At 36.6% G+C, this 16,496-nt stretch overlaps 1 protein-coding gene and 2 long non-coding RNA genes across 11 annotated transcripts in view; 1 reads left to right on the top strand and 2 right to left on the bottom strand.

Annotated features, from left to right (window-relative positions):
• Positions 1–841, bottom strand: part of LOC310723689 (nectin-1-like) — a 62,418-nt gene extending 61,577 nt beyond the window's left edge. For all 9 annotated transcript variants that reach the window (XR_014532740.1, XR_014532741.1, XR_014532742.1 and 6 more), the window contains exons 1-2: positions 721–841; positions 52–393 (exon numbers count right to left, since the gene is read on the bottom strand). Coding sequence is in view for 6 of the 9 variants with exons in the window: in XM_083537071.1 (XP_083393197.1) it covers positions 52–393; positions 721–787 (409 nt within the window). In the remaining 3 variants the exon portion in view is untranslated. The remainder of the gene's footprint in view (positions 1–51; positions 394–720) is intronic.
• Positions 842–3,783: 2,942 nt separating this feature from the next.
• LOC310723495 lies at positions 3,784–5,995 on the top strand. Its single transcript, XR_014532701.1, has 2 exons — positions 3,784–5,081; positions 5,113–5,995. It is a non-coding gene; the product is annotated as an uncharacterized lncRNA (long non-coding RNA).
• Positions 5,996–7,242: 1,247 nt separating this feature from the next.
• LOC310723775 lies at positions 7,243–14,076 on the bottom strand. The gene is made up of 7 exons (XR_014532756.1): positions 13,882–14,076; positions 13,089–13,385; positions 12,831–12,936; positions 11,894–11,945; positions 11,161–11,269; positions 10,582–10,710; positions 7,243–7,528 (listed from the first exon to the last, which is right to left on the bottom strand). It is a non-coding gene; the product is annotated as an uncharacterized lncRNA (long non-coding RNA).
• Between the last annotated feature and the right edge of the window lie 2,420 nt (positions 14,077–16,496).

Raw genomic sequence — 16,496 nt, 5'->3', positions numbered from 1 at the left:
TCATGGTTTACACAATGCAGCTTCAGTATAAAGTAGTATAGCGATTCTTACCTTGTACAGAAAGATAAATTTCTGTTTCATATGGTCCACTTGGAAATACACTGAAGATGCAGGTGTAGGTTCCTTCATCTAAAACACTTACATTTCCTAAAATAATTGAGCCGTCGAGTCCTGAGATGCTTCCTGTGAATTTAACTCTGTCCCCCAATCCATTCACTTGACTTTCTTTCCCATCTGAAGTACCAGCAAAGAAGTCTTTATTTCTCGGCTCTTTCTTTGTTCGTCGTTGCCAGGTGATACTTGTTAGTTTATCTGATGTCTCAACCACTTGACAGAATAATTGTGCATCATGTCCTTCTGTCACAGTCACGTCCTGACCAATGACTCTTATAGCTGAAAAAAAAAACATCAGAATACAAAACATCAATATGAAATTTCCTGAACAGACAAACATAACGAAAACTTTCTGCCCAAAAAAACTTTTGAAGTACACAGTATATCAGAACCAAATGTAAACACGTAGTTAAGAGTAACTTATTAAAAATAATTACTTAATAAAAAAAAACAATCGGCCGGTAAAAAGGACCACAAACACAAATAAAATCGGCATAAAAGAAATAAAAAAAACCCCGTCCATCATTACTTCTATTGTGCAAAATGCACGAGCGTATTTTAGAAACATTATGATAGTGTTTTGTGTAAATTATAAAGTGTGATTACCTCTGACTCGAGTACACGATAAAATAATCAACAAAATGACTCGCCAGTCCGTTACACAAGAAACCATTTTGCACGATGTATTGAACTGAATTAGTGCCCTTTTTCACCGTGGCGGCTCCAGGTCCCCTGGTGGTCTAGTGGTTAAGATGCAGCGCTCCCACCGCTGCGACCCGGGTTCGATTCCCGGTCAGGGAACCATCCCCAGCCACTCTTAGTGCCGGTCCCAAGCCCGGATAAATTGGGGAGGGTTGCGTTAGGAAGGGCATCCAGCGTAAAACATGTGCCAAATCAAACGTGCGGAGGATCCGCTGTGGCGACCCCTAACGGGAGAAGCCGAAAAGAAACTTTCACCGTTGCGGCTCCATCTTGTTTTCTTTGATTGCGGTTTGCAAATCTAGAAGGTGCATTACCGCCACCATCTGGACTGGAGCTTTGAGCTAAAGATTGTTTGATCTTAAATTATGCTAAATAAACGTGTTAATTAGTTCATCCTGAAACATTTTTTTTGAGACTTTGCATTTTGAAGTTGGTCACCCCCAAACTGTTTATAAGTGACTAGCCGTCAGGGCCAATGGCCGTCTCCAATAGTCTATTCTCTTCATTTCATTAAATTAATCTCAGGTGCACTCTTTCTAGGAGTATCTATTCACTTCTATCTAATTAGATTTCAGTCTTCATATCACCTGTTGCTAGGGTCAGTAGTATCTATCTGCTTTGAGCCTTTACAGACACTGCTGCTGCTTTATCCATTCAGGTTGCAAGCTCCAGTCCCTAAGGCCGTCCAGCAGGCGTCCAACCATGTAAACATTTCCACGTCCTTTGATTGGATGTTTAGAGATCTAGCCAGAGCTTGCAAACCGCATCTGTAGCAAACTGCATAAGCTCCTTTATATTTGTGTGGATTTACTAGATAATTTTTAATTTCACAGTGGCTGCAGTGGAATAAAAAAAACAATGGCTGCTGAAATCAATTTAATTGCAGACGCACTTATGTAAATGCAGATGTAAATAATATTTACAAGACAGACTTTTCAAGAAAAACTGGACATCAGGAGAAAAGGTAATCCAAAACAGTTCAAAACCCTTAAGCTTTATTAACTATTTATATTTAGACTTTGCACAAAAACACAATTTGACTTTATTTTAAATACTCAAGAAAACTGAAATGCATGGATAAAATGCAAAAAAAATAAAACACAGGGTCATTACAAGGTTAACATAGATGCTTCTGCTAGAGATGATGTGGCTGCAGTGAAAGAAGACTTGTTGAATTATGTTAATTGGGTTTCTTGCTTCATTAATGGCATTGCTTATTGCTGCATGAGATACCAGTCTGTGATGTAGCAGTGTGTTATACTGTGTTTCTTTATAATATACTGTAGTATATACTACATAATATAATCTCTTTAATATAAATGTGAGCATCCACAGGAGCACTCCATCCAAATCTTTTTATGCAGCTCTTTTCATGCAGCTTTTCCCAACATTCCCCAACACTTTCTTATTGGGTGTGTGGGTGTATTTCAGTTTAGTCCAGTAAACCATTGCTAACTGCTGTCTCCTGAGATACCTTTTTTCTAATTTTTTTGTGGATTCAACCATGAATCCACCTACATTCCCAGATACCTTATTTCTGTAACTTTATTTGATCTATGCATTTATACTTTAGGTTCATTTCTGGAATAGCTTTTTAAGTGAAAAACTTCACCAGAGTTTTGGCCACTGATAATCTCACATTCCACTTATTTGCCCATGTTTCCACTTTACCAACTGCTGCCTGTATAATAAATTTTACATTTGCAATGTTACACTCTCTTTCAAATTGCGCAATCATCCACATATGACAACCTCCCAATTTATGTTGTAATTTGCTTGAGTATGTCATTTATCATTATTTCAAAAGGTATTGTACTACATACAAGATAGAGTATGTAGTCCAGTACCTTTCAAAATAATGATGCGGTTGCAAGGAGAAGAGGTGAAGAAGGTGGAGTTCAGGTACCTGGGGTCAACAGTGCAAAGTAATGGAGAGTGTGTTCGAGAAGTAAAGAAAACAGTGCAGGCAGGGTGGAGTGGGTGGAGAAGAGTGATAGCAGCAGTGATTAGTGATAGAAGAGTATCTGCAAGAGTGAAAGGGAAAGTTTATAGGACTGTGGTGAGACCTGAGATGTTGTATGGTTTAGAGACAGTGGCATTGAGTAAAAGACAGGAGGTGGAGCTGGAGGAAGCAGAGCTGAAGATGTTAAGGTTTTTCGTTGGGAGTGACGACGATGGACAGGATTAGAAACGAGGGACAGCGCATGTAGGACATTTTGGAGACAAGGTGAGGGAGGAGAGATTGAGATGGTTTGGACATGTGCAAAGGAGGGACATGGGGTATATCGGTAGGAGAATGCTGAGGATGAAGCCACCAGGAAGGAGGAAAAGAGGAAGACCAAAGAGGAGGTTTATGAATGTGGTGAGGGACGTAATGCTACTGCAAACCAGAGAGACAGCTGAGGACAGAGTAGGATGGAGACGGATGATCCACTGTGGTGACCCTAAATGAGAGCAGCCAAAAGATGAAGAAGATAGTATTTAAGGACTTTTTCTGAAAGATGATTAATCATAGTATAACATACTACCCAATTACAAACAATATGCAAAATTTTTAATAAAAACAAATGCAATTTTTTGCAAATCTCATAAATCCATATTCTATTCACAATAAAACAAAAAAAAAAACATATTCAATGTTTAAACTGAGATAATATAAAAATTTAAGGAAATAATATTTTTAAATAGATTTGCCTTTCCAAATGTGAAAGCTGCACTAATGCACTCCTGCACCATCAGAGATGCAGCTTTTTAAACCATATGTGTCAAACTCAGGCCCGTGGGCCACATCTGGCCCGATGTGCAATTATGGACCGCAAGATAATTTTATATAGATCTATTATTATTGTTATTAATGGGCCGGCGATATGAAGCTGATAACACAAACTACAGATCCCATAATGCAGCACTTCAGCTGCCTCGTAGAACGCTAGGCTACCTGGGAACATTCCCAGGTCAATCAAGTGGATTACCGCCACCAATTGGATTGGAGTGGTTTTATTATAAAGCTCGATTGCTCTTAAATTATGCTAAATAAACGTGTTAATTAGTTCATCCTGAAACATTTTTGAGACTTTGGATTTTGAAGTTGGTCACACCTATACTGTTTATCAGTGACTAGCCGTCAGGGCCAGCAAAGCCTTTTCTGCTTCTCTCACTAATTTGCGTTTTAATATATGTATTACATTATCCCCAATAATATATTTTCTTAATTTCATAGCGTTTCTCACAGGTGAGAACAGCAACTAGGAACAGCTACAAGGTACAATCAGGTACACTGTTCGGGAAATCGGCCAAGTCGCCATCTTCCTCATGCCTGTTTACAAACAAAGGGTGAAACAGGAAGTTCCGGTTCAGAGGGTCGCGCGCTGGACTGGCCAATCGGTGGCCGTTCATCATGACACAGACTGGGACATGTTCAGTCGCAGCTCTGATGACGTCAACATGTTTACGGAAGCGGTTGTTGGATTTATCGGGAAACCAGCGGATGATACGGTGCAGAAAACCAACATCAGAACGTTTCCTAACCAGAAACCGTGGGTGGATAAAACCATCCGCGACGCTCTGAGATTCCGCTGCGATGCCTACAATACGGGGCTCGCTACCGGGGACATGGACGGGTACAAGGCTGCGTCTTACAGTGTACGCAGAGCGGTGAAGGAGGAAACTGGAGTCACAGTTCCAACATGGTGGCTCTAGGAGCCTGTGGCAGGGACTAAGAACAATTACGGACTACAGAACACCATCTTCCAGAATGGGGAATGTGGACGCTTCTCCGGCAGACGAGCTAAACATATTTTACGCTTGCTTCGAGGCTGCAGCAAACCACGCTAGCGGCCCAAACAGCATGCACGCTGAGAGACATGGGAATGTAAACACGTTCACCATCTCGGAGCATGACATGAGGAGGGCATACAGGAGAGTGAATACCAGGAAGGCAGGAAGACCAGATGGCATCACGGGTCGTGTTCTGAAAACCTGCACTGAACAGCTAGCACCGGTGTTCACCGAGATATTCAACCTCTTTCTGGAACAATCTGTAGTCCCTTCATGCTTTAAACAGTCCATTATTGTTCCTGTCCTGAAGATATTTCACATCTTCTCCATACAACAATAAGCCACATGGACTGCAGAAAAGGGTATTATGCAAAAATTATGTTTGAGTACTACAGTTCAGCGTTTAACACCATAATTCCCTTCACACTCACCTCTAAGTTGGTGGTCCTGGGACTCAGCCTGCTTCTGTGTCAATGGATCCACCCTCAGTACCAGAGCTTCTTAGGGTTGCGTTCTGAGCCCCCTGCTGTACACTCTGTACACACATTCATGTGTGGCCAGTTCCTACTCCCCATTATCAAGTGTACTGATGACACTGTTGTCGTCGGTCTGATCTTCAACAACGATGAGACGGCCTACCTACAGGGAAATGAAATACCTGGAGAGAGGTCTAGGAGAACAATCTTCTCCGGATCATCAGCAAGACCAAGGAGTTAATAGTGGACTTCAGCACAAAGCAGGAGCGGTCATACCAACCGCTAAAGATCAACAGGACCCCAGTCGAGAGAGTGGACAGTTTCTGGTACCTTGGTGTTCACATCATGCAAGACCTGTCATGGTCCTGCCACATCAACATCCTGGTGAAGAAGCCCAGCAGCATCTGTAAAGTCTGAGACACTTAACTACCCCCTCAGGTGCTAAGGACTTTCTACACCTGCACCATTGAAAGCATCCTGACTGGTAGCATCACTTCCTGGTTCGGGAACAGCACCATGCAGGACGGCTGATCCCTCCAGAGGGTGGTGCATTCAGCTGAACGTACAATCTGCACTGAGGTCACTGACCTGCAGGACATCTACAGCAAGCAGTGCCGATTCAGCGACAGGAAGATTGTGAAAGACCTGGGCCATCCCAACAATTAACTCTTTTCTTTGTTGCATTCAGGGAAGCGCTTCCTTTCCTTGAAGGCAAACACAGATAGAATAAGGAGGAGCTTTTTCCCGCAGGCCATTCAGAGTCTAAACCAGTAAAGACCCAGCACCTAGTTCTCTCTCTCTCTCTCTCTCTCTCTCTCTCTCTCTCTCTCTCTCTCTCTCTCTCTCTTTTACTTCAAAATGAATTTGCACAAATTACACAACTGTCACTTTAACACTGGACTGGCACTTTAATATTAGCACAGGGATACATTAGTGACACTCATAGTACTGGGACACTTTAAATTGCCTACTTTTGGCCTCTGGTCAGGATTTGTCCTTGCTTGTTTTGTTTGATATTTGATTTGACCAAAATTATTGAATTATATGAACTAAAATAATATACAAATGAATGTTCCTACTCATACATTGCTCATAAGTTCATGTTTAAACAATTGCACTTCATGACATGTTATACAATTATAGAAGAGAATTTAGGAATAATCACACAATATAGTTCCATCACCTCTAGCTTGCTTCTTCTGGATAAATTAATAAATGGAAAAATTATATTTGAAAATATTATATATTATATATTTATATTATATTTATATTATTTCTGAAAAGCTGCTTTCTTACAATGTCTTTTGTTAAAAGTTTGCACTTCTTGAATTGAAGTTCACAATATGTTATGCATTGCCTCATTAAAAAAAGGGTTCTATCTTTTAAGTCTTTTTTGCTTTCTCCGAAAGTGACACCCAAATTAGTTTTTGAAAGCGCACTTGGAAAGAAAAGAGTAAAGTGACATCTGGTGGTTTGCAGAGATATAACATTTTCTTTTTATATCCTCAATTCTTAAATTAGCACTACTGGGGGGACTTGCATTCTAACTATTTTCTCTCCCAAAAGTGTTTCAGATGGATGGTATTCTTCGTGCGTGTCCTAATAAACCAGCATCAAAATGTATTTTTTTGATTGAGAGCAAGTCGCCTGGATAAAGCGGTCTGCCAAATACCACAAATGTAAATGTATATGTCAAATTATAAGGATCACTGATGCGGCTAAGTACATTTAGGAAGTTGTACTTATTCACTTCACCTTGAGACCTTCTCACCAGCCTTCACTTACCTTCACTCTCTTCAGCATTTACAACCATCCTCTTGCAAATGACAATTGTGTGCATAATTCAAGCATAATGGTGTTATTCATTTGGTGCTACAGAGTCATATGTGAAGAGCATGGAGAATTTGTTATGGGGACAAGGATGAGGTGTGTGGAGGGGGGGAGGGGGGGTGTTATTCATTACCTCAAATAAAAAAATCCTTTACTGTGGTTGCATACTGTTTGTGTTATGACATGTTTACTTGAGCGCACATATACAATTTCTAGTGTTAATCCACTATTGAAATGCACCCTCAATGGTTTCTGATCACATTAATAATACTGTATTTATATGATTTTGAACAGTGAATATATACGTGGGTATGATGTGTATAATGACAAAAAAAAAACCCAGTTGAGCAATTTGCAATTTAACAATTTCTTAGAACTGACAATGTTACAATATATCACCAGAAACCAACAAGACAATGATTAAAAAAAACAACAACATACATTAAACAACAAAATGGATTAAAAGGATATTCATACTTTGGAATGACTAATTTAAGAATGTAAACAGATTATTTATTAATGATAATACTGTCTCCATCCAGTCAGAGGTAGATCTGTGTTTTTCTTGGGCAGAAAGTCTTCAGGACTGTGCAGTTTTGTAATATGGGATGCATTTTTGGATTCATTATCTGCAAAAAAAAAAAAAAAAGAAGAAGCAAAAAGCAATAAAAACACCAAGTTGTTTTGTTAAAAAAATGTTAAACATCAAAATAAATATATACTTAGATAAACAGTTAGGTAAAGCAGTTTTGTGCAGATATTTGTGTTAATAATAGCGGCAAAAACAAATCAAATAAAGATCAAGTCAAACAACAACATTAACAGAAATCTATATGGTTCATAACTACATTGATCAGCCTTAACATTAAAACCACTGATAGGTGAAGTGAACAACATTGTTTACTATATAATATTGGTACCTGGTTACAGGTAGAATATATTATGTAGCAAGTGAACAGTTGGATAGATTAGTGGAAATAGGTATTGCCAAATCTTTGATGGCTAGATGACTGGTTCAAAGCATCTTCACAACTGCAGGAACAATGCTCTTTTTGGAATCATGGGGTCATGGCATCTATGTGGATCTTATTTATGTGGATATGTACAATCTACTGTACCTCAACACTACATGCCAATACACCCCTCATGGCAACAGTATTTCTTTATAGTGGCAGCCACACTGCAAAAAATATTCAGAAATGGCTTTGAGGGTGTTGACTTGGCTCCCAAATTTCCCAGATCTTAATCCAATCGGTTATCTGTAGTATGTACTGAACAACAAAGTTTGATTAATGGAGGCCCCAGCTCACATCTTAGAGAATCTGCTGCAAAAGTCATGGTGTCAAATATTACAGCACACCTTCATAAAGGTCTTGTATAATGATTGTTTTGATGGTCAGAGCTGATCTCATGATATTAGGCAAGTGGCATTAATGTTATGGCTGATTGGTGTATATTTCTGCATGTGTAAATCAGTTCTTGTTCCTTTGCAGAAAGTCTGATGTTTTAGACTGCATTCCATACAGCAGTGTGCAAAGGTCTCAGACAATACAAGTTTTATTATAAATGTTTATTTTATAAACTGCATTACTGAGTTAGTATAAAAACATTAATTTCCCAACAAAAATGTGACAGGAAATGTTCATATGTAGAAAGATGAATTGTTAAAACATAAAAAAAAAAAACGTAGGCGTGACTCGAATAGTCAAAGATTCTAATAATGCTGTAAATAAAAATATGAAAAGAAAGAATATTAAATATTTTTAACATGCATGAATAAATCAACCAACCCTGGGACCGAGTTAGATTTCACTTTCCATGATCCATGACCAACACAGGAGCATCGATATTTAGATTTCGATATTTAGCAATAAAGTAAAGGAATATTCTGTTCTAATTTAATTCTAAAGATATTTTTTGTTTGTTTTTTTGGTGCATCGTTGTAACGCTGTACAAACTGCGCAAACACAACTACCGCCAAAAGCTTGACAATGAGACACAAAAAATAGAACTTAAATATTAATACTGCTATGTTCCCATAGAAGGTCAGTTTTATGACAATAGAAACAAACCGGAGAGCTAGCAGGGGAGTTTGAGTGAATAGACTAATCTCTCCTAAACTGTCAGTTAGTTGTTAAAGGAGTTTCTACCTTGGCCTGTTTAAAAACAAACTCATCAAGTAACACAGCAGCTTCTGACATGGTGAAAACATTTCTCTAATTGAAATAAATATCAAGGCAGGATGCGGTCACAGTCAGTTTACTCAGCATCAAGGAAGGAGATAAATGGAAAACCATCTTCTACACCACCAGGGGGCACTACATGTACAAGGTAAGGCCATATGGCCCGAACAAGCACCAGTGGTGTTTTAGGTGGTGTTTTTTTTATAAATGCGTTATGACCTCCACGTAAACCTTGTTCGCAATGTGCTCCAACGCTTGTTCCAGCACAGTAAAAGCTGAGAATAGACTCCAAGAAAGTGGAGGCAATGACTGCATAGCCAATGCTAGCTAATATCAAGGAACTGTAATGATTCCTGGGTCTTGCAAATTCAACCATCATTTTATTTTGAATTACAGCTCTGTGACCAGTCCCCTCACTGCCTTACTCTAAGGGGAAGCCTCGTAAGCATTATTGGTCACTGTAAACAGGTTTTCGAAAGCCTTAAAATTCATGCCTTCAAAGGGCCTTCCCACTGCAATGGAGACAAAGTTACTAGTAGATAATGTTTTTAGAAACTACCAGGGCACGCAATTCACATTCTGAGTTTTTCTATCCTTTTGTAGGATTCTACTGATTTAGCCTTACTTAGCCTTAGAGAAAACTTAAGCCTTAGCCTTACCATACTACCCACAAACTAACGGCCAAGCTGAAAGGGTGAATCATGAGCCGGGGGGGGGGGGGGGGGGGGGGGTGTTTCTGTAGACCTACTGCAGCTGGGAACAACAACGGTGGAGTGAGTTCCTAACGTGTGCGGAATATGCCCAAAACTCGCTACTACATTCCTCTTCCAACCTCACCCCATTCCAGTGCATCCTGGGGTACCAATCACATCTCTTTCAATGGTCAGGAAAAACATCAGACATCCTAGCCATTAATGACTGGTTCAACTGCAGCAGGGAAGTATGAGAGAGGGCCGTTCGGCTCCAGCTGGGGCAAATTGTCTGACTGTCAACATGGAACATTGAGCTAAAGTTGCCAGGCAAGAAACTAAGACCCCGTTTCACAGGGCCATTCAGGATAGTGTGCCAAGTAAACCCGGTAATGTATCGATTCCAACTTCCACCCCTTTATCATATTTCACCCTCCTTCTACATTTTCCTGCTCAAATCCTTGTTCATACCCCTTACTCTAATCAGTGCTTATGCTACCCGAAGTTGCAAAGTATCATGTTAGTTTTCTTCACCATACTGACCTTTCATGTTAATTGCTCTATTGTGTTTTGACCTGTTTTCTGTCCTTCGGCTTACATTTTGTTCTCTGCATTTTACGGACTTTGTTTGCCTCGCTGACTGGCTTTATTGTGCATCGGACTCTCGTCTGTTATTCCGACTCTGCTTTTGCTACCCGTTCTCTCTGTTCCTGGTGTTTATAATAAACTGCATATGGATTTCAACACTACTGACAAACATCCAGATTTGGAGAAGAAACTAATTTTGCAAGTTAAAAAAAGCATGCTTACCAATCTGATGCACAGTCAGGTAGAACACACTGAATTTTACAGCAATAATCCAATATAATTCTATTCTAATCTATCTAGTAAGATCCCAGATGAGCCTCCACTTGCTATGTTCCCACAGAAGGCAAAGACCTAGGGTGAGTGCAGAAACAATACAAATTCAAGATTGCAGGTTGATTGGTCAGTAATAGTAATAGTAACAGTAATAGTGTGTGTAATTAGGACAGAAAATTGGAAGTGGCTACTCTTTTTAATTTCCAGAAGGATGACTGGTATGTACAGATATAAGACAATAGAAAAACAATAAACTAGGATGAAAGAGAACCTAGTCACACCTAGGAAAGAGAATGTGGACATGGCAAATTAAGGAAGCTGGTAAATAGAACTAAACTAGGCTTTATTTAAAAGGTGATTGACAAATACATAAAGACAAAAACACAATTAAATAAACACACTAGGCTAAGATAACAAGCAATACTTGAGACAGCATATGATTATATTGTGTAACATGCAGGGGCCTGCGTTCTGCACCTTACAGCATCAAAATTATAATTTTTTATTTATAACAGATACAATACATACCTGTGATGTTCCTGAGAAATCTTCAGATCTGAATTTGTCCATAGACTGAGTTAAATCTCTCAAAATACTGGCTGGCCTGATTGCGGTTAACTCTTCCTCGGTGTGATTGCTGTTTATGTCAAACAAATAAATATTTCAAACAGATTACTGGCAATAATTTTTAGTGACATTAACTGATTGTTTGTATACAATTTTCACTGTTAGATTTTAGACAGCACTACTTTATGCACACTCTGAAACAAATTAATTTAGCTTCACTATTTTAATTGATTTCACTAATGCTTTTATCAAGTGTTTTGTTCAAGAGCCCATCAGTGGTGCTGAAACATCCTGAGATTTGAACTCGTAGCTCACCATGCATTAGCCCAGATCCCAATATAAACTATAACAAGAACCAGAGAGCCAATCTAGATTTATTAGAACCAATAAATGCAATGGTATCGGACACAAAGCTGAAAGACATATTGTCAATGAATCTACTTCCAAGTATTTTGATTGCACATTTTCTTGTGTGATACTTCCACATATTATATAACATTATATAATAATAATTATAGTTTATCACAAGTATAATGTCTCAGAACTTTTGTCTTCCCCTGGATAATTCACAAGTCATGACCGGGCATACAAAATATATCATCCAATTCTGTGTGTGTGTGTGTGTGTGTGTGTGTGGTGTGTGTGTGTGTGTGTGTGTGTGTGTGTGTGTGTGTGTGTGTGTGTGTGTACTTACAGGTTCATTCATTGTGTCTCTGTTATCAAATGTCTCAGTTTTTTTACATTTCCTGGGGGAAAATTAATGTTTTGAATTAAGTCTTTAGTAACAGTTGTTTAAAATGACAAAGCTTTTTTTCTACAGTATTACAACAGAATGTTAGTCTACAGTGTAAGTTGCATAATGCTTTAATAATTCTACAATAATGAAATTCAGTGCATGTAATCAACATCTACAACAACACAAGAACAGCAGATAGACATTTATCCAAAATATTCTTGAAAAATATGTTTTCTACAATTAATCTTTTTCACATCTATGATATACACTGCCATAGGTTTCTCCTGTTGTCCTCTCATTTTTGCACATTTGTGTTCAAAATTAAAATGGTATCCAACACCAAGCAATTTCCTGAGAACTCATGATAACTGGAGATTAGTCACCCCTAGAAATTCAGTTTCACTCTTTTTTTTTGCCTGTACAAGATCCTGCCACAATATAAGTCTTTGACAAGGACACATTTTATTTTAGCCATTTAGCGGTAAATAGGTCAAATGGTTTATTTTATTTTTTGCATTTTGGATCACAGATTAGCAATTTTTGGTAATTTCTTGGTTCCATAAATTGTGACAAGAGACTCGGACCCTGAATCTGCAAAGCGTGAATCATTAAAACACTACCATGTTTGACTACCAGGGTCATAGAACAAGCAGGCAGCAAATCGAGCAAAACACAAGGATACTCCATAATTGTGAATCTAGAAGTGATGTAGCTTCTAGCTTGGAAAAGATGTTTGAAAAACATTTGCCTCCGGGTTAATAAAATAAAAATTTAAACTGTATTTTGTGTTTAGCAGATTTCCTTTGTCATACATAAAATTTAGTTTTTATCTATGGTTATCTCTAGACATGGTGACATTTTTTTACATTTTGTAAAACATTTGGTGGTAACTCACCTGTAAAGACACACAGCACAGAATATAAAGAGACACACTGCAACACATGCTGTGGTTACTAAGAAAAATATGTTGAATAGAATTTCTCTTCTTTGTAGTTGAGTCTCTGTGTTGGCAAACAAACCAAATACAACATAAAAAGTAATCTGTATTACTTAAAAAAACTAAGATACTATTCCATGATAATGTTGCTTTTTCATTTCATTACTATGAAAAACGCACATTAATACACACTTAATATAATATAAATTTAAATACCATTAATGTTTAATCTCCACTGCAGGTTTAATGGAAAACACAAATATAATCCTGCATCTGAAAGCTGTACATAAGATATCTGTAGTTTTATTGGATTTTGGAGGTCAACCTGCATCCTGTTTGATGTGTAGTTGATTACAGTTTGGTTTAGTACTGGGCTGTAGTTAAAAAGAAAATTCCCATCTTTACGCCAACCAACATCTTTAAATTCAGCAGTCAGATTTGGATTGCAGTGTAAAATAACAGTTTCACCAGGCGAAGCAGTTAAGTTCATCTGCTGTAAAGAAGTGGTGAAAACTGCAATAATAAAACAAAATACACTTTTTAATTAATATTATTATTAGTTATTATTTAAGCCATATTCATACATCATATCCTTCACATTATATTGTATATTGTTTTTAATATAATTTCATGCATTTCAAGCAATGAAAATGTGTGATTAGCATTAAACCTGACCCATGATAAACATACAGTACACATATTTTCCAACATGCATGGTATTTAAAAAAAGTTAATAATAATTGAAAATAAGATGCATAAAAACACTCCTATTTATTTTTCATTGTAAGGACAGCTGGCAATATTTAAAACTATTCATTAATCATTATGAGACTACCATGATGACATTTAATTATCTTCCTAAGGCTAAGAAGACATGTTTTAATTGAATATATACAAGTTAAAAATTAACATTTGCTATGTACATTCTTTTGCAGAAGAAACACCTCAGTACTCCAATGTGTTACAAAGAGAAACAACTTGAATTCATAAGATTAGTATGAATCCTTACCTCCACAAGTTAGAAGCAACACAATAGTGCAGACTCCTAAATGCGAACTCCTGAACTGAAGAAATGGCATAATGATATTATGTTCTATTTTATTAAGTGTTTTCAAAAGCTTGACTGTTTTCAAGCTCAGGCTTGTTTGAGATAAAGGATCTGAAGAGAGGGGAGAGAGAGGAAGTGGGTTTAACTAAATAGAACAGCAAAGAAAGCTGAATTTTGCCCACCCTCCTCATGCTTCCTCATTAAAAATGCAAAAGACTGACCACAGCTTTGTACAGTGAGAATGTTTCAACCCAGACCTTAAGTTACTTATTGCATGCTCTGTGAATAAAGTTAAGATCATATTTATTTTTTATAACATCAGTTTGTCTTGCTTCTTTTGGGACAATTACATTCTGAATTCAGTGAATGAATACTGCACCTACACTAATTACAAAACCTAGAAATTCATGAGGAAGATTTATGTCTTTCATGGTGATCTCAAAACCTGATCACCTTCACATTTACCGTATTATCATCAAGGGCTACAGATCAAAATGATCAAATGATGAAAGTGATGATCTATGTTACTCTATGTACATTGCTGATGAATACTGTAGTTCATTTAAAATGGAAAAATACTTGAAACACAATAGATTGTATTTGTATTCCTTTTTTTTATCTGCTTGGGATAATGTAAATAAAATGGTTTTAAACAGTCATAATCTATCAAAGAACTAGGCCTAAAGTTAAATCACTATATTTAAAACTAAATATGTGAACAAAGAACTTTGTAAACTTTGGGAATTATCTTTGATTGAGAGAACATCTTTATCTGTCCACTTCTTCTGTGTAAAAATGAAAGAGGAAATGCTCAACAGACCTGATCTCTGGTACTCCCTATTTTAAAAGGCTAATCACAAATATACAGAACTTCTAATTTGTTGTTTTGCTAAAGCTCCATAACATAAAAGTTTTATTTTAATCAGCTATATTGTACTATAAATATATGTATATGTGATTATAAATAAAAAATAGACACATTGAAATGGTCATTAAATTAAATATACATACAAATAAAGAACTCACAGATTTGACATTCTTCATGCATTATTTGAGCTTGTCATTGTGCAACCCTGCAAAACAATGCTAGTCAATGGTGTAATGGTTTAACCACATCATAGTGTAGGTAGATTATTATGCAAGCCAGAGTCTGACAGACTAAGCATCATTAACTTCCCGTGTAAGTTTCTCACCATACACATCTAGTTTTCTTTAGGCCTTTAAATAAAAAAGTAAACCATGAAAGAGATCTGAGTAGAACCTTTTTGTGGAAGCAGAGAATCTTTCACTTCACCATAACAGTTCACAGTATGAGCTCTAGCAAAGATAAAACTTTACTAAATTGACTTGCTGGAAAAAAGTCAAATTTGGTCATGACAGTACTGTACTGTAAGTGAAAAACACCACTTTACTGGCCTTTGTTCTGAATAAAAAAATAATACAATTAAAACTATTATTTTATTATTATTATTTATTATTGATTTAGTATTAGAATAAAAATATATAGTAAGATTTAGATATCCCAGATATACTGTCCAGGACCTGCTGCAATTTGTATATAATACACTCATTCAACATTTATGATATGACGTTTAACTTTCCTTCTAACAGATTCATTACATGTTTGTGTTAATAGAAACAAATATATATTTTCATAATTGTCATAATGACTTTTTTTTTTTATTCATAGTTCGACAAAATATGTATTAGAAATTAACTGAAATGTTTTATGCAGGTTTATTTAAATTATTATTTAATTTTACATTTTACTTAACCAAATGATTTGGGCACTAATAATTGTGTAAACTATATTGATTAATGTTTGATAGATTAGTGGCATATGATCCTATTTAAGTCCATTTCAGTTCTAGATTCGAATATTTAAAATAAATGAATAAAGGAATGAATGAATCAATTAATCAATGTAGCTATTAATTTTACATCAGTTGAAATGACAGAGATGATAGGTGACTAGAAAAATTAATTCTAACTGAACAATTTTATCCAGTTTAAATTATTTACATATATGCATGTACTTTATACAAAAATATGTATAATTTACATTATGTTTACTATTGAGTTAAAAACTTTCGACTGACCTCAGGGCACACAATAGAAGTTAAAATACATTTGTAGACTAAATAATAAGAATATTAAAAGCAAGCGAAAACTGTGTAGTTAAAGCATAATTTATGTTCAAATGATGTAGCTTTTACGCATTGTACGAAACAATTGCTCATTCTGAATACAGTAAATAAAAACCATCAGCTTTCACAGTTTAACCAATCGACTTGTTTTTCTATGTTAAATAGGTCATTGGCTCTAAAATCAGTAAGGCGATTTTCAAACATTCTGTCGTGTAACAAAAACTGTGATGTGTTTTCAGAACATGGTCTTGAATCACTAAGACTGGGGCAGGAAAAACTGAAAGTTAAAAACATATAAAGTAATAAAAAAAATGTTGTGAATATTGTGAAATATTCTCTCCTTTCACCTGAGACATTTGACATCTGTTTCTGTTTGTATCAGTTCCATATATGCAGCCACTGATACTGACAAACATCTTTAATGTTAAC

This window comes from Silurus aristotelis, assembly GCF_946808225.1.
Source record: "Silurus aristotelis genome assembly, chromosome: 3".
Lineage (NCBI taxonomy): Eukaryota > Metazoa > Chordata > Actinopteri > Siluriformes > Siluridae > Silurus > Silurus aristotelis.
This window is presented reverse-complemented; position numbering and strand designations above follow the sequence as displayed.